Source organism: Pleuronectes platessa, chromosome 20, assembly GCF_947347685.1.
Source record: "Pleuronectes platessa chromosome 20, fPlePla1.1, whole genome shotgun sequence".
NCBI lineage: Eukaryota > Metazoa > Chordata > Actinopteri > Pleuronectiformes > Pleuronectidae > Pleuronectes > Pleuronectes platessa.
In genome coordinates, this window is record NC_070645.1 from 7,762,755 (window position 1) to 7,782,860 (window position 20,106).

General features: G+C 39.6%; 4 protein-coding genes across 4 annotated transcripts; all 4 read right to left on the minus strand.

Moving 5' to 3' along the window:
- Positions 1-554: 554 nt before the first annotated feature.
- Positions 555-9,496, minus strand: si:ch211-161h7.4 (uncharacterized). The gene is made up of 17 exons (XM_053412859.1): positions 9,164-9,496; positions 8,033-8,076; positions 7,825-7,889; positions 7,596-7,738; positions 7,333-7,384; positions 7,013-7,226; positions 6,806-6,895; positions 6,610-6,690; positions 6,176-6,355; positions 5,379-6,088; positions 4,289-4,822; positions 3,211-3,838; positions 3,058-3,119; positions 2,091-2,231; positions 1,257-1,417; positions 1,040-1,130; positions 555-870 (listed from the first exon to the last, which is right to left on the minus strand). The coding sequence occupies exons 1-17, from the start codon at positions 9,185-9,187 to the stop codon at positions 788-790; spliced, it is 3,303 nt and encodes a 1,100-aa protein (XP_053268834.1). The 5' UTR covers positions 9,188-9,496; the 3' UTR covers positions 555-787.
- An 834-nt stretch (positions 9,497-10,330) lies between these two features.
- Positions 10,331-13,056, minus strand: LOC128426033 (uncharacterized). The gene is made up of 8 exons (XM_053412889.1): positions 12,976-13,056; positions 12,300-12,406; positions 12,038-12,182; positions 11,663-11,776; positions 11,387-11,531; positions 11,057-11,205; positions 10,834-10,973; positions 10,331-10,508 (listed from the first exon to the last, which is right to left on the minus strand). The coding sequence occupies exons 2-8, from the start codon at positions 12,397-12,399 to the stop codon at positions 10,357-10,359; spliced, it is 945 nt and encodes a 314-aa protein (XP_053268864.1). The 5' UTR covers positions 12,400-12,406; positions 12,976-13,056; the 3' UTR covers positions 10,331-10,356.
- Positions 13,057-14,362: 1,306 nt separating this feature from the next.
- Positions 14,363-16,520, minus strand: LOC128426179 (uncharacterized). Its single transcript, XM_053413049.1, has 7 exons — positions 16,421-16,520; positions 16,100-16,244; positions 15,859-15,972; positions 15,130-15,274; positions 14,886-15,034; positions 14,650-14,789; positions 14,363-14,514 (listed from the first exon to the last, which is right to left on the minus strand). Exons 1-7 carry the CDS (start codon positions 16,518-16,520, stop codon positions 14,363-14,365), a joined length of 945 nt encoding a protein of 314 aa, XP_053269024.1.
- Positions 16,521-18,035: 1,515 nt separating this feature from the next.
- On the minus strand, positions 18,036-18,530 carry nanos2 (nanos homolog 2). Its single transcript, XM_053412923.1, has one exon. It carries the CDS (start codon positions 18,528-18,530, stop codon positions 18,036-18,038), a length of 495 nt encoding a protein of 164 aa, XP_053268898.1.
- Positions 18,531-20,106: the final 1,576 nt, after the last annotated feature.

Consider the following 20,106-nt stretch of genomic DNA (forward strand, 5'->3'; position numbering starts at 1 on the left):
GAATGTTTCATGACGACTCAGTGGCCACCGGAGGATGTTTGAGTCGCCGTGGGAACGTCACCGTTTCTGGTTCGTCAGACAGAACTGTTGCTCGTCACGAGTTCAATTAAGAGTTTTGTCGACTGAACGACACAAACGGACTCACGGGGTTTACATGTAATCTCTTTTTTTTTACATTCAAAGTCGTACTATTTTCTCGTGTCTCCTTGCCACCAACTTAATGTAAGTGTGGTTATATGTTAATGCAGTATTTAATGACTCAATAATACACATTCACTTTTGATCAATTAAATATATGGTGTTAAGTACAGCAATAGTGGAGATCTCTGTAATGCACGGAAAAAGTTGAGAGTAGATGATGCATATTCTGTCATAAACATCATGTTTTAAATCACACACATGTTCTGATTGTTTAGTCATTAACACAAAGTTTGTATTAAACCCAAACTGACTGAAACCATATCTGAAATCTGACACTGCAGCTGTACACTGACCCCTAGAGGCTGAAAACACGACATGCATAATTATAGGAAATGGCCAAATAAAACTCAAGGTAACAAAAAGCACTAAGATTTTATTTACAAATCATTTTCAATGTCTTTTATCAAATGCTTGGAGCACAGCTAACTTTAAGAACATAAAAAAAAATTACAGCCTTTTTTCTTCTATTTACATCTTCAATTTCAATACAAAATGTGAGTACGTTTAAATACAAAGTAAAGTCCCACAGCTCCAGTCTGGTTTGAACGTCCTAAGGCATCTGGTCATTTGAAAGGAACATGTGACTTCATTCTGAGCTGTCAGCTAATATCCTGGTGAAGTAGAGAACTGCAGGCTGAGCGGTGATGTTGTTTATGCTGTAAGCGTGTCCTGTGTGAACACAACAGACAAAACATTTACATTTACAATAAGACATTATTAGATTTCCATATTAAGTCTATAAAATTACTCTGAAATGGGCAAGGTTTTTTCCATTTCCCAAGTTTCCCAACATTCGTTAAATTAAGCACTAATGTATGTGATGATATTATTTTCTTACCACTCTGCACCATGAAGGCTTGTCCTGGGTGGAAGAGTGACTTCCTGCCATCGATGATTACAGCAACAGAGCTTGTTAATATGTTAAAAACCTTTAAAAACACAAAATTAAAATGACATGAACATCAGAAACTATTTTTAAATCTTTTGTGTATTCAAACTCAGGGAGGGGGAGACTAAGGGGACCTGATTTTACGTGAGAGAATGATTTAACTGACCGTGGTGGCGCTGTGATCCACCCACAGAGGTTTCTTCATGTAGGAACCCAGCAGAATCTTTCCATTACAGATGGAGCTACAGTTCAAATCCACCTGGAAGCCACACACCTTGCCTTGATAGAAGTACCAGTCAAATTGATCCGGAGAGATTTCACCATCGTCTGTGATCATATTACACAGTTAAGATCATTCAAAGAGATGTCCAGCCAATAATTACATATGTTTTAAAGCTTTTCTTTATAATGACTTAAAGATTTAATTTAAAATCTGTTATATTATAGATACACGTCAAAAAATATGAAAACACTTTTAAATGAGATAAAGAACTATGAGTTACATGAAAATTAGCTGTGTCATCATCGGTTTTGATGCAATGGGACATCAGTGTCCTTGCCCCCACTCCCTGGCTCCATAAGTTTCTCTTGCTAGGTTAATTTTACTTTTTAATTAACAGAAAGGTAGGTTGATTAGTCCCATTGGCTAAATCCAATCTTGGGCTTCTGGGACACCTCTAAAAACTTATCCTTACAGAATATAGAAGGCGTATAATACAACACACATTAAATATAATACAAATAAGAGTTTAAACTTGTTCTGGGAGTAAACCTAAACCTGCTTGGCTTCATAAAACTGTGCAAATGGAACTGTGCCTAGTTTGTTCAAGACAAACCGTTGCCTGGACTTCGTTTCTGGAAAACACATCCCCTCTCCACTTTCACAGCCTGATCCTTCAAACACCAGCTGATTACTTTTCTGCTTATTTCATGTGTCCATAGAGTCATTGCAAACATGAATAAATAATTTCAAACAGAGGGCGGTTTTGCAATTCCTTACCGGCGTCAGTGGAAGGCCAGAGAGTCTTAAACATCTCCCTCAGGTCGGCCTTGTCCTCCGGCTGCAGGACCAGCGGTTTGAGAGGAGGAGCGCAGAGATCGGACACAGAGAGCTCACCCCGGACGCTGGATGGCTGGAGACCTAGAACAAAGTCAACGAAAAACAAGTTATGGATTTAAGCATCTACACAATCAACGATCAGATTTGTGTCATTCCTATTCCTGGTCAATAAGGTAAACGAGGAAGACGTGGCGATGAGAGCGACATGTGCAATTATCAAAGCTGCTGCAGTTATAAATCATCAGAAAAGGGCAAGGTGCTTGATGGGAATATTACACACATACATGCCAACTGTCAGATTGGTTTATTTCATTTTAATTATTCAATATTGACTTCACACTGACATTTCCCTCTGCGGTATCTAGGATGAACATCATATTCACTCGGTGTTCTCTGCTTCCCATTGCTCACCCTGGTGATGAAGTCTAGTTTTTGTAGATGCGATAAAAAGTCTTATGTATGCAAGTTTGCAGCCTTGTACCGTGCAGCCCAGAGTGCATGTGTACCAGACTGTGAGAAGGCAACACTAAACAAAATCCTCGACAGTGGAATCTCTCATTATGAACATTATTAATCTCCCACTATGAAGCTTTATAATAACAGTGTTTCCCCTAGTTGTTTATTCAGGAATGTCTTTTCAAATTATGCAACTTGATATTTCATTGGCAACATTTTCCGTGGTATTTTCCGTGGGGGTTTTATTCAGGCTACAGTGTCATGGGTAAACCCCTGGATTGTAAGGAGTTGTACAGTATGTGCTGTCTGTACACTTACAATAACAATAATTGTTATTCCTTTTTGGATTAACCAGAAAATTGCAAAAAATTAAAACAAAACGTATTTTAATCTAAAATGTATAAGTGAAATATACATTTTAATTTAATAAATGGAATATTTAGAAACATACTCAGGTTCTCACACTCTTGAACCTCAATCATAGAGGACGGTCCACTTCTCAGGTCTTTTAACCTGCAACAAAAGTCATAACAATAAAAACACTTGAATTATATTCAAGACATTGACAAACATTCTTAAATGTTATATTTAAACGTTTACTTACGTGTTCTCTGGCTGACAGCTGCTGTCCTGTGGGGTATCATGTGTGGGGGGGCTGTTCTCAGGGCTCCTGAATCCACCAGCATCCACGCTGTGTGTGTCTTTATCAGTCGGAGTGAATGTAACATGCTGAATGACAGAAACCTCTGCAGGTTCACATCTGTTACTGTGACCTGTGTGTCTGCTGCTAACCACAGTCGGGGTCTCTGACGCCGACGTGAAAATGTCTTTAAACGTATACAGAGTGCGTCTGATGGTTTTTGGAGCGAACATTGGCTTCGGATTCAGCAGAGGCACATCAACGCCCCCTGGTGTTTTGGATGCGACCACCGACTTGCCTTTTTTGGGAGTTTTAAGTCCAGAAGATCGGCTCGGTTTCTGTTTGGAAAGTTGTTTTCTCTCTTTAAGAGATTTGGACTCCTTTGGTTTAAGCTGCTGAGGAAGTGTGGAGACGCTCTCCACCTCCTCAGACATGCCATTCGTCGTCCACCAGTTACCGGGAGGTTTCCTGCTCCGTTTGTCTGGATCTTCTGCCCTGAGATGCTCCTGAGGTCCTCTGGGAGAGACAGATGCTGACGTGTCAGACATTTTCTCAGAGACATTATGGTAGACTTTCTGAAATACCTGCTGCCCTGTAAAACAACACAAAGAAAATCTGAATTAGTTGAAGGGTTACACGGGTATCAGATATACTTCAAAACGAACTGAAAGCACATTTCAGTTGAAATTTTAAAGGCTTTAGGGTGAGGACTAAACCCCAGATGTTACCTAGAGGTGATGTGTAACTATAATCTTTCAATCAAATATTGTGCTTAACTACAATTGTAATTTACCAGTACTTTTATATTTGATGCTAATTTACTATACAATGTTTGGTTAAATATTGTTACACAGAAAAAAGGAGCATTGGTGATAGGGGTCATGTTTTAGATGTGCATGTTGTTACTAGTTCAAAAGACTAAGAGAAATCTAAAAATGAAAACAATCAATGGAGCAGAACATTGTTTTTCTTCTCTCCTCTTCAGTTAATTGTTTACGACCTCTCAGATTTACCTGATGACCTTTTAATGACCAATCCTTACCTGAGATATGATTGATGTCTCTCTCTTGAAAGCACATAGGGCTAGACTGCCCACAATCCTGGTCTTGATCCAGGACCTCCTCATCCTCCTCTGGCTGATGCTGCTGCGCTTCAATCTGCTCCGTGTCCGTCGGTAACACTTCATCTGTCGCTCTCATTTTGTTTGGTGCGTCTCTTCCTGCAGGTCTGTTTTTGTTTTGTCTTGTTTTCTTCACTTTGCCTTTAGTTGTGCTCTGACTGGTCGACGTTACAGGCCGTTTCTGATTTATTTTCTTTAAAACTTTGACCTTCTTAGTCTTTACAGGTGAAGCTTCTGCTGCGCTGGGCTCGTTGCTGTGCTGTTTGGACCTCTTGTGTGTGAGGTGGTTGTCTGGGACCTTGGTTTCCTCTGTGCTCTCAGTAGAGCTCATCCACCACTGTCCAATTGGTTTTCTTTTCCTTTTTCCAAGGATTGGACTTTCTTCAGACGAACTCGATGCAGTCACAGCGGGTACTTTGTTGTCCGTTTGAGCCTCAGAACTCATCATTTGTTTGTCTGTGGAACAGAAAAATATTGAAAACAAGGTTACAAGTTAAAAAAGATGCTTGAACCATTAACACCAATTGTAAATAAAGGGAGGGGGGGAAACTGTTGCTCAAGAATTTAAATACAATGATTTTAATACATTTTTATTTATCTTAGCTACTTGTATTCATGGAAAAATAATTTGGACCAAGCTAATTGGGCTCTGGATAAAGAATAAATGAGTAATAATAATAGAGTTGCAGATTTTTCGATTTGCTGATTTAAGCTTTTCACAGACATATCGCTAAAAATTCCATTTAACAGAATAAACAGTGAAAATGTGCATTTATGTCTCATATAACAAAAACATGTATTTATATTTTCTTAATTCAAGCTCTATAGAGATTTGGGTGTATTTGTTATATTTAAAGTAACTATTAATGATACCTTTATGGTTAAACTGTTACATATCCAGCCTCAATTACATTTCTTTGTCAAAAGGGTTTTTAAATGACATCTAAGAAATCATTGCCATCTTTATTTAAAACATTGGTTTTACTTCAACAGGGAGGTAGGAGGTAATTACCTGACAGAGAACCCAAGTCTTCAACATCTCCTGGTTTCGCTTTGCTTTGATCTTCACTTTGTTCCTTCCCTGCCTCGTCACTCGCTGTGTCCTTTATGTCTTCAGTGCACTTCGTCACTTTCCTGGTCCGCTTTAATGATTTAGCCGTGTTCGCCTTGGCCACTTCTTTCACATCTGTTGAAGCCTTCGCGCTTTTCTTCTTCTCCGTTTTCTGAGAGAGTTTTTCTTTATCCGTTTTCCTGCTTGCTATGTCTTTAGGTTCCTCCTCTGCCTTTTCGCTCTCTTTCGATGGAATCTTCTTGAGTTGTTGCCGTTTCTTTTTATTTGGCTTCTCTTGCTCCTTCGAGTCACCCGCAGGAAGATCTTCAGGAGTGGTCAATTCATGCTTAGCATTTTCAGGCCCAGTCACTTTATTCATCTTCTCTGGCCTTTTCCTACTCTTTGTTGACAGATCACTAGGATGAATTCCCAGTTCGCCCTTTTCAGATTCCACCTCTTTTTGGCCAGTCTCCTGCTGACTGTCCTTTGATGCCTTGTCTGTTGAGCTGTCTTTGTCCGAGCTGTCAGTTCTGCTCTGCTTCTGTCTCTTACTTGTGGCAGTTTTACTTGGGATGGTGAACCACAGAGGTGCATCATCCTCCAAAATCAGGAAATCGTCCTCTGGCTCGGGAGGAGGAGGAACTTTAACTGGTGTCAGCGACTTCCTGCCACTACAAGAATATTGGATTATAGATACATTATTCTAAGCTTTTATATTTTAATACAAAGGTTATTCATGTGCTCTCCTCTCAACTCACCATGCAGGTTTGGACTGTCCAGCATCTCTGAGCTTCTGTAGAAATGCTGACATGTCGTTTCCTACGCGGGTGGACGTCTCACCCAGAGACTGACTGTGAACACTTGTTGACTGTTTGTCAGGAGCTGCGAGTTCAGGCTCCCGTGTCACTGCTCCAACAGGTTTGTCTGTGCTTTCTTGTCTGATAAAAAAAAATGGAAATCAGAATCGGTTGAGTTAAGTTTTGTACATAAATAAAAAATACCACAATAAAATATTTCATGTGTGATTTACATTTATTTAATCCACTCTGTTGAAGAAAAAAACTGCAATATGGATAAAGAAGTAGCCAGCCAACAGGTGGATATGGTATGATATATCTAGTATTGTTGGGTCACTGGACTAAAGTAAAACTGCAAAATAATAACAACATTTAAAAAAGTCACCACTTCTTACCTCTGTGTTTTTCTTTTGCACTTGGAAACGGCTGTTTGTGGTTTCTCGTGTGTTTTTTCTGTGACAGGCTGACTGTCTTTGCTGCAGAGTAAAAAAGTTTAAAAAAATGAATTTTCACATGTATGTCTATACATTAGATATTGATGAAGCCCTTGTAGTAAACTAATCATTCTGTAGAAAACTAAAAAGTCCTTACCATGACCCGTCCACCTTGTTTTTGTGAGTGGACACCGTGGGTCTTTTAAAAGCAAGTTTCCTGGGAGGCGTATCCAAACCAGACTCCCCACTAATGAGGACGAGAGGATTATTGAAGAGGAAAAACGAGATAGAGATAATTGAGTGAAAATGTACAGACTCAAATCCCACACTTTATACCAACAACACTGCATTATTTATTTCTTACATTATTTCGGTTACGTGCCCATTGACCTGGTGTTCTTGGATGGTTGGCGGCTGCACCTGTGCCTCCTCCTTTTCCTCCTCTCCACAGTCAAAGAGGATTGGAGACACAACTTGTTTTCCATTATTCTTCTCCTCTTCTACATTCACTGCACTCACAATTTCTTCAATAGGGCTGGATGTCTTCACTGGCTCATGCAGTTTAAATAAGTCTGAAACTGCAACACAGAAAATAAACACACTCACAGTAAAGAATGTTCAAAACATTTCATATGACGTAAATTCAGAATTTAAATATTTCATTGATTCCTTTGAATAGCTTACCTATGTCAAGTTGAGGACTGGGTGACCTAGGATGGGCAGCTCCTTCAGGACCCTAAATAATTAAAAACATACATTTTAAAAGCTCAACATATTTAAAGTGATCTAATCATGGGTGATAGGTGATACTTAATCTATCATAGGCCCTGTCAGCAAGTCATTGGCCAAAAACTGTGTTGAATCAATCATCAAGTCGGATATATTCAGAGAAACAAGCAGAGGCTTATACCTCACACATAGGACTTGGTTTTGAGCATTTATTTTACCTTTTTGCATGGTGAGAGTTTTTTAGATTGGTGTCCCTCCTGTGGAGCCGGTGAAACCGCTCTGTCACTGTGTGGTGTCCTGGTATCAGAGGTCTGGATCAGAGGAGAAGTGGACAACAGGCTATCGTCGCGTGAGGGTGAATCTGAAAAGAATTGTGAAGCACAAGTTAATGTAATAAAACGCACAACTGACTGAGAAATAAGCGTGTGAATCACATACACAACTCACCTAAGTCATCAAACATCTTATCAACATCTCCAAGTGTCATGGTCCCCGTCCATTTTTTAGACCCACTGAAAACACACATGTCAAGGTCAAAATGAAAGATGGAAAACTTTATAATATCAGATGCTACACTCACACAGCACATTAATCAATACTCTGAGTATTTTAAACAGAAATTCTCCGTAAAACACATTCAACATTTCAAACCTACCTGTCTTTGTTTGTAAGGTAGCAGAGCTTCCTCTTTGGTCGCCTCTGAACAGACAGGAGGTACAAAGAAAGTTAGCTTTGCATTTTAACTGTGAAGAATGTTTGAATATTAGACAAACTATGAATACTATTATTATTATAAAATTTATTAAATACGCTATACAAAAATGACTGTACTCTATGGTTTAAAGCAGTAATGTTTGTTGATTAAAAAAAAATCACGAGTCTTTGTTGATAATCATCACAACAAATGTCATAACATTAACATTTCTATTAATAGTTCTTAAGACTAATTTCAGCCTCTGAATGAAGGTTGTAGTATTTAACTCTAAGCTAAGCAATATATTGCTATTGATAACAATTATATTGGACTGTAAAAGTTCAGTGTGTAAGATTTAGGTGAAAGGGATGTATTGGCAGAAATAGAATATAAATAATCCTACTGATTTTGTCACTAGTGTTTAATCGTCTAAATTATACAAATTGTAGTTTTCTTTACCCTAGAATGGGCCCTTTACATTTAAATACATAATATTTACATCAGGAGTGGGTCCACTCTTCCAAAATGAACAAATTAAAGATCTTTTGAGTTTCCATAACAACTGAGGATTTCCACAGGTTTCATGTTTGGAAGGGGGGGAGAGGTGAGGGGTAATCGGCTGCAACATGTAACCTCAACACTAGATGGCACTTAATTCTACACACTGAACCTTTAATATCATAATAAGACAGCCCCAATGTATTATATATTATATTTACAACTTCCCTCTGCATTTTTGGCAGCATAACAAAACTACAGCTGTTAGAGATGAAAATCTGATAGATAGATATTATTTGGATGGAACTTCAATAGTACACAACCCAATATAACAACATCACAGATAACAGCGAGTCAAACAGCTGAATCAACATCTCTTAAAACGGTTCAAACGAGACCTGGTGATCTTCATGGTGGTAAACATGTACTGTGTGGTTGTGCTGTTGGTTTTTAGCTCTTTCACAAGCTCAGAAGACTGAGTGTAGTTTGTTCCCTGTGGGTTCAGCCCCCCTGTCCCAGTCCTGGCTATCGCTCCATGTTCTCAACCCTTCTCCACCAGCACCACACGAGCACAAAGAGCCGTCTTCCACTCACCAGGGTGGGGTACTTCGTCTCCATCGACGTAGCGAAGCAGTCTTCTTCTCAACAGTAGCGTTGCATGAGTGTTTCCCTTCCAAAGCGCGAGCCCAGCTAGCAGCTAGCTAGCTAGCTAGCTAGTCAACAACAACATTTGTTTTTAAGCGTTTCCTGTTGTTTCGGTTAGAATCCCGCTAGCAGACACGTACACACTCATTCAAACACGTGCGGATGATTTGTTTCCCTCACTGGAGAATGAAAGTTTGCGTCAAACACAACAATGGCGCTGTTTACAATTTGGATGTGCCCCGCGCTTTCTATCAAGGGATATTCTTTCCCCGAGTAAGTTCTGTCAGGCAGCGCGGCAGCGGGGGTTTTGCCAATTTGGCTGACCGTGCTAATGTTCTGCTTTAATATCTGATCTAAAACCAAATATAATGTAAACTTGATTGTAGTTAAAGTTTATAACAATATAAACCATCGGAACGATTGACATTTATCTTGAGGGCAAAACCGTGCATGCCTGCAAGACTAGGGTCTGGGTAGAACACCACCTTTTCTTTTTCTTCTATACTATATTTTCCAACCGAAAGGACGATTTGCGTTGCTGCCTTCTACAGGTAAGTTATTATCATGACAACCTAAATAAATGACAAACATCATCTTGATATGATACAAATACTGAAGATTCAAAACACATGACAAAATCCCTGTAAAAGTATATTCTCGAAAATGTATGATTTTTATTTCGTTTTCCCCAGCAAGTCCTCAACCATTAATTCCTTCACATTGTTTCAATCTACAACTTTTGACTTTTCCACCCAACACAATAAAACTGCATTTTCTAAGAATATGTGATAACGTACACGATGTTTATACTTTTACAGTTGACATATGATATGCAGTGTAATAGCATCTCCTTATCACAGTATTATGGGTGGTGTGAGCAATCAATGTGTTAGAAAAGAGCCATAAAAGGTCCAGGGAGCAGTCAGCCAAGGTTGAAAATAATATTGCAGATTAGAACAATGCAAATTATGGCTTATTGCATTTTATAGCTTACTACACGTAATGAAAAAATGATTAAATACATCAAAATTAGCTAAATAAAACATTTTGCTTCACGATTATTAACAATGTAATGTGAAGCAGAACATATATTCTCAATGATATGTGACATGACATGTAAGACTGTTAAAAAATAAAATGGTTTAGCGAAATATCTTCTTCTGCTTCTGGGCGATATCCATCGGCTCCATGGCATCTGCACTGGCGTCTTCGTAGAGCGGCTGTTTGATGTGTTTCCAAACCACCAAAGAAATCCTGACGACAAACAGCGCAGAGGCGACGGCCAGCAGCACAACTGAAAGATAAAAATACAGTCATACAACTTTTTTAACTGATATTGGTGGCAAATAACACTTTTGCTACATACAGTTGCTCCAAATGCATTTTTGTACAGGGTTTCACATTACAAATTTTGACGTAAATGTTAGCTTTATCGCAAAAGTGTACTTACTTCAGCAAATAGCAAAAGGATAGTACTAAGTATTACAATTATTTTCCTGTATATCGTGTTTATTTACTCTTATAACCCAACTTTTTTTTGATGTGATACATAGATTATTATTTCAGTTTTTTCAAATAATATACATATATATATATATAAATTCTCTAGGGTGTTTTACCAATAAAGATGCCATTGACTCCGGGTGACACCTCGTCATAGTTTTTGTCCAGGTTTCCAGACAGAGCCCAGATCACAACAGGGTAGATGATGAGGATGTACCGCACATGTTTGTCGAGGACCAAGTTTTCCAAAACAAACCTGTGAAAAATCCGACATTAGTACTTTAACCTCAGAATCTCACTGATGTACACTTGAGGTCTTCCGGGCGAAGAGAAACTTACCATACGAGCAACACAACAGATAAAACAGAGTATGAGATGGTGGCAGCGTCTGTTGGAGACATCTTCACTTCATACGTCAGCACAATGGTCAGGTTGATCAGAGTTGCGATTGTTGTCCATGTTGTGTATATCGCCACACCGTTTTGAATCTGCGAATAGAGTATTAATAAGTATATTTATTTCCAAATATAGAGATATTAAGACAACGCCCTGCTTGAATTTAAGGTGGCCCTGAAGGACATATCACAAGGCAAATACACTTGTGTAATATATTATTAAACCTCAGTGTTTACGCTTAAAATGCAGAAAAAAAACATTATTTTTACTGACCAACACACGGATGAGCCACAGGTCGACTTTGTGGTATTTCTTGAGCCAAGGTCCGTACACATTAAGCCCATGACAGATGAAGCAGATCATGGAGTAGTTTGTGCAGATGACCAGGATGAGAAAGACCAGGGCAGCAATCATTATTCTTGAATAAGGGACGATAAACAACAAGAAGAAGACATAGTTAATTTTCCTGTCCGGTATATAAACCTATAAAATGTACCAAAACAAGGTTAATGCAGAGAAAAAAGTCAGAGAAGCCATTGAAAACCTCACCCTCTGTCCCACACAACCAGCCAGCCAATATTAAAACACAGATTGAGGCACCAGCTGATGAAGAATCCATAAGGTAGCACTGGAGGGTTGCAGTAAACGTAGCCAAGACCATTCCTTAGAAACAACAAGACAGAGTTTAACTTTCAATCCATGAGAAATTTGATTTATTGTCAGATTAGTCAAACTCTAAAAAGGTACTGACAATTGTTCAATTTCCTTCAGGAGAATAAACAAAAGTGTCATCTCAAACAGGAAAGAGTTATGTGTTATATATTCCCACACATGTCTGCTCTAAGTACGAAACAACTTGCTGCCATCGCATAAGAGTTGGCATTATTTTAAATTCTAAAAGAAATATAAAGAGTTGGTCTCAACTTTCTGCAAAGAGCGGAGACGATGTAGACGATCATGGCTGTGAGCCAGACATAGATGATGCTCCAGATGTTGAAGGTCCATCCTGAAGGTGTGATCTGGGTGTCAAACACCGCAGACACATTGGCTGTAGTTGTATAATAGGGACCTGCAGATATAGAGAATTCATGTTTAACTGTTATTTGTGGTTAATCATTGATCTCACAGTGTCCATTACTTATGTCACAGAGAAGGTTGCTAAAGATAAACAGGATTTCCGACTCACCGATCCCAACTACTGACAGCGCATTGAACACCAAGCTTATCCCATAGCCGACAACAGAAACCACGATCGCAGCAAGACGTCCAGAATCATGCTTTGCCATTGTAGCACTGTCATAAATGAAAATTACATAAAAACAGTCAAGATGTTGAGTTTGCACAAGGAGTGTATGCAACTTGTTAAAGAAGACATTGTAGATGATATAACAGACGTCCTGTTTATAGGCTAATCATTTGGTACAACTCACACAGATTGTTTTGTTTGAGAAAAGGATGAAAAGTATTGAAATATCCTGAAGAGAGACAGTTAATTCCCTCCAACTTCACTGTGATGACCCGTGTTTGAACCTGACCTCTGACCTCCCTCAGGGGCAGCGCTATTGATAATAATAACCCCTTTCAGCACATTCAGAGGCTGCAGAGAAAATAACGATAAGTTATAGCTTTTTCTTATAACCTCCTCTGATGCGTTTCACCAGGAAACCTATACAAAACTCTGAAGTAAATCATTTTTAATGTTCAAAATTCAAGGACCCAATTGGGTCAAGTTACAAAAACGATGCTTGTATAATGTTGGACTGGATCACGTGTTGCAACAATAGGCTGCATCGGTCCATGGTAATTAAAAAATTGGCAGCTATAAGACTTGATAAGACTCGATAAAGACTCAGGAGACGTACCTTTCTCTGCTCCTCTCTGTGTGAACGCACTCATCAGAGTGAAACAGCAGGGACTGTGCACGGGACCTGCCTGTTTTATACATAACAAGTTGTGTAAGAGGAAGGTGTGACCACTTGCCGCGTGTGTCTATTATCTCGTTTACATTTCGGCGTCACTGCCTTCGCTCCTAAAATACTGACTGTCAATAGTTGTACCCAAAAACTTCGTAATATGAAACCATGTAAATTAAAAGCAATACATTTAAACTTGTATATAAGAAGAAAGTTGTATCACAATAACTGTTTTATCAGCTTGTAAATAAAATTAAATGCAGAAATTGTTACAATTGTATTTGTTGAATCACTAGAGATTCGGGTATTGGTCCGCCTCAATGTAGTGTAGTTATCACAGAGGCCATTCAGACACTAAACCAGCTCTATTTATTTTTCATAAAAACACTTTTAAAAAGGAGCTCAACACTCAATTGTCCGGTTTATGTGGTTTTCGTGCGTTCATTTAATTAAATAGATTCAGCACTCGTATAAAAGTATTGAATGTTTTTTGTTTTATTTTTCATATTTATTATTGTAGTAGTTTTTCAACATTATTTTTCAAAAACCTGTAAACCACAGTAGTTCAGTTTATAAAACTAATAATAATAATAAACTTTGATTAAAAAGCACTTTTCATAGCATAAAATGCAGCTCAGTGTTCTTTAAATGAAAAAGGTTACAGCAGAAACTTAAAAACAGACAATGTAGGATGTTAAAACAATCTAATCTTTGTTTGTGGGTTGAAGCTGATGTTTCAGAGGACAAAGAAGAAAATGTGATTCATATGATCAAATTACTAAACACAAAAAAACATTATAACAAGGCTTAGGGGAGAGTGATATATGTACAAACAATGAGTCTGGTGAAAGTGTCAGGTAAGTACAGATCAATAAGTAGTAAACTGTAATTAAACATGCAGCAGAGGCAGAATACAGCAGCACACAGTAGCATGATTTGATAATATGCATTGTGACCAGGAAGATAATTCTTCCTTATGATGTTTTATTGTACTGTTTATCTGAACAGTTGTGTTATTTATCATCCCTACAAATCTATTCACAAGGGCTTAAAATTCAGGAAAATATATATTTATTAAAATAGTGCAGAAAACAAAAGATAAAATTCATGAACAAGCACAAAAAAGTAACGTCACAGTCGTTATATTTCTCTGAAAAATAGTTGTGAGATGTTAAAAGAATTCCGACTACAAAAAGGACATTCATCATTGTATAATTTAATAATCGTATTTATATTATGAAGCTTCCTCCTGTGTCTGCAGCGTCTCCAGGATAAAAGTCATCAGTTACAACATGTTCAGAGACGAAACATATCAGAAATATATTCAGCTGCATCGTCACTTAAAAATCGTTTTCTGCTTCCCAGCGATCTCCATCGGACACATGGCCTCAGGGTTGACATCTTTGTAAAGTGGACTTTTGATTTGCCTCCAGACGAACAAACCCACCCGTGTGACAAAGAAGGCGCACGCGATGGCCAACAGGGAGACTGTGGAGGAGGGAAAGCAGCAGATGTGTGTGTTAGTGTGTGTGGGTGTCGTCTGAAATATAGACTGAACGCAGACAAGCAGGTGCTTAACCAGGTTTGATGACAATAAAAACAAAAACATGCTAAATTCCTCACCAATGAAGATATTATTGCGAGTTGGATCTTCAGCGTTGTAGTTTGCCATGAACACGCCGGTCAGCGCCCATATCACCACAGGGTAAATGGTGAGAATGAACCTCACATGTTTGTCCAGGACAGAGTTTTCCAGGATAAACCTGTGGGAGACAAACCCATTTAATCCAGATATGTGCTTTTTTATATTAATCCATTCATTAAACGTATAACTCCATTTTTCTCTCCTTTGCACTCACCACACAAATAACACCACAGTCAAAACGGAGAGGGACGCAGTGGAAGCATCCGTCTGGGACATGTTTACATTATAGTTCAGCACCACAGCCAGGTTGATCATGGATGCGATGGTTGTCCAAGTTGCATATATGGCCACACCGTTTTGAATCTGCAGTATGAAAGGAAAGAGAATATACGTTTCAGGAGACGAACATTAGGAGAATAGGGCTGGCAGTGGGAGGCTGCAGGTATAAAACCTCTCACCAACACACGGTGGAGCCACAGGTCGACGTTGTGGTACTTGCTGAGCCAGGCTCCATAGTTGTTGAGGCCGTAGCAGGAGAAGAATATCACCAGGTAGTTGGTCAAGGCGATGAGGATGAGGACGACCAGAGCAGCGGTCATCATACTGACCGAGACGACAATGTGTTTCATTACATGTGATCATCTCTGGACAACACATTGATAAAGCATTCCAATCTTGGTGCTGTCCAGTAAAACAAAGAATATTCACAAATGTATAGCCTCTTGTTATATAGATGATCTTCTGGTGCCAGGTTCTTTATTATCCTCATAACAATTCCTCTATGTCCCCGTGTCATATCTAAAAAGCTTGAGTCTGTTTTATGATTCCGTCAATGCCTTTATCTCACTTTATGTCTTAATTTTTCTTCTGTGTTGTGAAGTTATCTGCACATTTTAAATCTAGCATTGTTCTTATCTAATCTTCCATTCATGGTCATGTTGCTTAGCATGATTGTAAAGCTCAACTCAACTGTGTGGATGTCCTTCTTTTCAGGTCAACTTTATTGACACATATAACCCAGAGTAAACATCGCAAAACAAAACATAACCCTCACAAAAACAAAAACAAAATCTAATATTTAAAGGAAGGATCCCCGCTCCAATAAGCTTCATATGTACAGGATGGACCAAAAAATAACACAATGACATAAACATAGATATGAAAGACATACAAACGTCCAGTCTCACCTTCTGTCCCACAGGAACAACCACCCTGTGTTCAAGCCCATATTCAAACACCAAATAACGAAAAACCCATGTGGCAAAACAGCAGGGCTGCAGTAGACGTAACCGTAGGCATTCCTGAAGAAGTAAATCACACACAGGTAATGAAATCACGGATATGGAAATAACATGCCCCAGGTTCAGTGTGGGGAAACAAAGTTAAGCTGGTTTTGTAGAAAAGGTTTCCGTTTAGGTGGGTTCTTACTTCCTACAGATGCCAGATAAGATGTAAACCACCACTAAAGCCAGGAAGATGTAAATGATTGACCAAATGGCAAAGGTCCATCCTGAGGGTGTGATCTGGGTCACAAACTCATCGGAAATGTTAGCGGTGCTCCTCAAAAATGGATCTGAGGGACACAAATTCAAAAGTGTCAAATCCCAGTGCTGAAACTAAATCACTGTAGTTTCTTTTAAATATAAAAGTTCAAAAGATGCAACATTATTTCTACTGTTGTATAATGAAAACTCTATTTAAATTTGAAAAAAATATGTGTATAAATGGAGCGTTAAGAGTTGGACTTACATATTCCCGGTCCTGCCAGAGCATTAAAGACTAGAGTGACGATGAAGACAATCAGTGACAGCACCAGAGCAATCAGAAGGCTGAAGTTATGTTTTGCCATTGTGGATAACCTGTCTAAAAATACAAGTATTATAAATTAAAACATATTACAATATGAGAAAGTAGTTCTAGAAATACCACATTGATAATTTAGCATTAAAACTAAATTTTACCAGTATGAGTGTGAAGAACGAATCCTCTGACGTCCCAGCTATTGTGCGTTCCTGTCAACAGTCAGAAATGCTACACAACGAGCAGCCAGGGAGGGGCTTTTATTTCATAGAAAAGATCAGGTTGTGTAACTGTGTAGCTTTTATGGCCCCGCGGCACGTGTACATGTGTGAAACTGAGACATCCACATTATGAGACTGCCCTCACATGCCCTCGGTTTTCATAAGATGCAGCTACCTACACCTTATAACTGTGATACATAATTCTAATCATTTATAAAAGCCAGACTTTGATCCAGTGGTCATGTTTGGTAACGGGCCTTTATGGCAGGTTAGACCAGGTAAGAGTCCTTTTATAAGAAGCCAATGAAAGTGAGGAACCTGTGATGAAGTGTTGGAGGGAGACATTTCAAGGGCAGTGGGTGGAGGGTCCGCAGGTGAGAACAAACACTGCTTCAATCCGAAAGTAAATAGTTACACAAGCAGAGAGTGAACATGGAGCCATGAGGTCACGCTCAGTGCCCAGACAGAAGACCCCACACTCTATTGCACAGGAGCCAAAGAGAGGTTGTTGTTTTTTTGCGTCTGTTCTCAGTTGTTTTGTGTCTCTTTGTTGTCATTTTACATCTCTGTGTTGTCTTTCTACAATTCTTTGTTGTAGATTTTCTTTCTCTGTAGTGTAAATACTGTGTAAACATCACCGAAGTTTTACAACATTGGAATATTTCAGTTTCAGTTTTTTAGCTCATTTGAGCATCAGATGTTTTACTCTGACATTGTGCTAAAGTTTCACTGCTTAACTGTATTTATACTTAGAGAAAGACGCCATATGCTGTGTATTAATAGTCTGCAACAGATACAAGTTCCACTATCAAATTTGTACTGAAGTAAAGGTACAAATGTATTAGAAACCAAAATGTTTTTCTTTATTCAAAAAACAGTCAAACAATAGTCAGGTAGCACTGGATCGAACCATTTGTGCTTTTAAATACTACTACTAACAATAAGAAGAACAAGAACGATAATAATACAAAACATTATTTCTGTTATTACTGTGTTGAGTAAAAAGCCCAATATTTAACTCTTGTGTACATAACAGAATCACAGCATCACATCCCAACACTGATATTTCCTAATAAACCAGACTGAATCCAGCTTCACTGGAATCAAGTTTTATATGCAGAATTAGACTCAAGTCACTTATAGATTAACTGTATCACAAAACCTGCATATTGAAGTCCAAATATATACTAAACATGGCAGCGGTCGTCTCAAACACGACTCAAGACAAACTGCACATTTCCATAGGCTGCACATGAAACAGTCTGTGCGCGTGAACACGTGGATAAAAACATGTAATTATGTACAGTCCTTTCAGTGTCGTCAGTCTTTCCCTGTCCAACCAGCTACCAGAATCTGGACCTGGGCAGCATCTTCCCGCCTCCCTTCCGCTGCGTCTGCGGGCAGTACCGGCGTGTGTGCGCATGCTCCCCGGTGGCCCCGCAGATGGGACAGGTGTATTTGCGGAGGATGGGGCAGGTGATCCTGCCGTCGCCGGTTTTCAGCTTGTGCGACCCGTACACCCTGGGAGACTCCCCGTTCTGCTTGCAGAAGCGACAGTGGTCCGAGGAGACGCTGGCGCCGCAGCTGGTGTCGGACAGGCTGCTGACTGAGCTCGTCTCCGCGGACAGTTTGTTGTCCTCCTCCCGCTGATCGGACTGGTCTCGGAAGGGGCTCCACTGCGCCAGAGGTTCCAGCTGTGGCTCCTCTCCGCGCTGCGCCTCACGCCGGACGCACAGCCTCTCCAGGAGCCTGCCCAGGTTCATGTAATCGTGCCACATGTCGAAGCCGTCCCCGTCAGTCAGGGGGGAGCCCTGGACCTCGTTCCGCATTGTTGTCATATTTGGAGAGCTCGTGCGTAAAGTTTGCGCGTCTGTGAGTCGCCTCCTCCTATATGTAGCCGTCTGGAGCGGGCTTTAAAGTGCAAGATTGTTGGCAGGTGTCTGCAGGTTGGAGGATCGTCTTTCATCTCAGAAGTCATTTAACTGGAATCACCACATCTATAATATAAGAACGTTTCTTCCTGAAAACAAACCCAATAACTGCCACAGGTTTTATCATGGCACTTGTTTGATCGCAGGTGAGTTGGGGTGCATATAGATAGAATAAGGGACGTCAGAGGAGTGTGACATTAGAGAAACAGGCCTGTTTTATCCAACATGGGGACATTGCACCTGTAAGTGCTGAAGGGTCAGACACAGGATCAGTCATCACCTGCAACCACCACCTCTCTTATCACAATAACAAAAGACCTCGTAAGACTTTAAGGCTTGACTCTTAAGCCTTAAGAAGAAATGAAACTGACTTAAACATGTTACAATTCGTCCAATGTGTCCCAGCTTCAATCTAAATTAGACTCCTCCCTGAGGATTTGCTGTTCCTCTATTACCTTTGTGCTCTGTTGCCAATCCACCAGAATCTTTGTCACATTTTTTCTCAAGAATATGCTAGCTGTGGAGATTATGTGGTGGTAAATAACTATCTTGTTATGTCTCCTTTTTTATCTGTTTTTAATTATGTGTTGTATCATATTTATGCGTTTTATCTTTTAAAGTGTTTTTAGGGCAGGTGCATTTATCATTACTATATTTCTATCTGTAGAGGATCATCACCATCGTCATCATCACTATTATGATTATTGTTATGATTATTATGGATTTTATCATCATTATAACTGTATATCCGTCTGTCTTTGAAAATTGTTAACAAAATTGAGGATGGAGATGATGGAAAAGAGGTGGGTTGAATTATTATTATTGTTATTGTTATTAAAAGTAGCATAACTTGTATTATTATTGTTATCATCATCATTATTATTGTTGTTGTAGTTGTTGTCACAGTGTGTGTGTGTGTGTGTGTGTGTGTGTGTGTGTGTGTGTGTGTGTGTGTGTGTGTGTGTGTGTGTGTGTGTGTGTGTGTTGTCCATGCATCTGCACACTGCAGCCACCGAGTCCACAGTCAAACGATCGCTAGCGCCGGATCGTCTGAGCTGGGGATCAAACTCGGGGGACGCAGCCTCACACAGACCCAGCGGCGCTTTGATGGACCCGTCGGGCAGTGGACTCGCGCTCTGTCGCCTTTAATCTCACCTCTCAAACCTCTCACGCACTAGTTCAAAGTTCAGTTCATTTCATAGTTTTAAGGTGGAAAGTGAGGCGTACGGCTGTTCACACCGGACGCGCATTTCTCAGCGCCGGTCAGCCCGCGATTCTGCTTTCTCCGCTTGTTGTTGAATGTAACCCGTTCAATGTACCGGTTTGGGGGTATATGATGATGGTCTCCATATTATGAACGTGTTCACCGTTCAAATTCATTATGTGTCATAGAGTTGCGTTCAGTTCATCGAGTTGCGTTGCGTTCAGTGTTCATGCACAACACTGTTCACAGGTGACTGACCTACGCAAGCCTGTAGCCCCC

Coding starts and splice junctions, on each gene's coding strand:
- LOC128426179 (XM_053413049.1), bottom strand. CDS start 16,520: ATGGCAAAACATAACTTCAGCCTTCTGATTGCTCTGGTGCTGTCACTG. Junction 15,973..16,099: donor TTATCTGGCATCTGTAGGAA/GTAAGAACCCAC, acceptor TTACTTCTTCAG/GAATGCCTACGGTTACGTCT. Junction 14,790..14,885: donor ACTGTGGTGTTATTTGTGTG/GTGAGTGCAAAG, acceptor TGTCTCCCACAG/GTTTATCCTGGAAAACTCTG.
- si:ch211-161h7.4 (XM_053412859.1), bottom strand. CDS start 9,187: ATGGAGACGAAGTACCCCACCCTG. Junction 2,232..3,057: donor TCAAGAGTGTGAGAACCTGA/GTATGTTTCTAA, acceptor ACTTTGTTCTAG/GTCTCCAGCCATCCAGCGTC. Junction 871..1,039: donor AGCCTTCATGGTGCAGAGTG/GTAAGAAAATAA, acceptor GTGTTCACACAG/GACACGCTTACAGCATAAAC.
- nanos2 (XM_053412923.1), bottom strand. CDS start 18,530: ATGACAACAATGCGGAACGAGGTCCAGGGCTCCCCCCTGACTGACGGG.
- LOC128426033 (XM_053412889.1), bottom strand. CDS start 12,399: ATGGCAAAGCATGATTCTGGACGTCTTGCTGCGATCGTGGTTTCTGTT. Junction 11,532..11,662: donor CTGGTTGTGTGGGACAGAGG/GTGAGGTTTTCA, acceptor CCCTTATTCAAG/AATAATGATTGCTGCCCTGG. Junction 11,206..11,386: donor TGTGGCTCATCCGTGTGTTG/GTCAGTAAAAAT, acceptor CTCTATTCGCAG/ATTCAAAACGGTGTGGCGAT.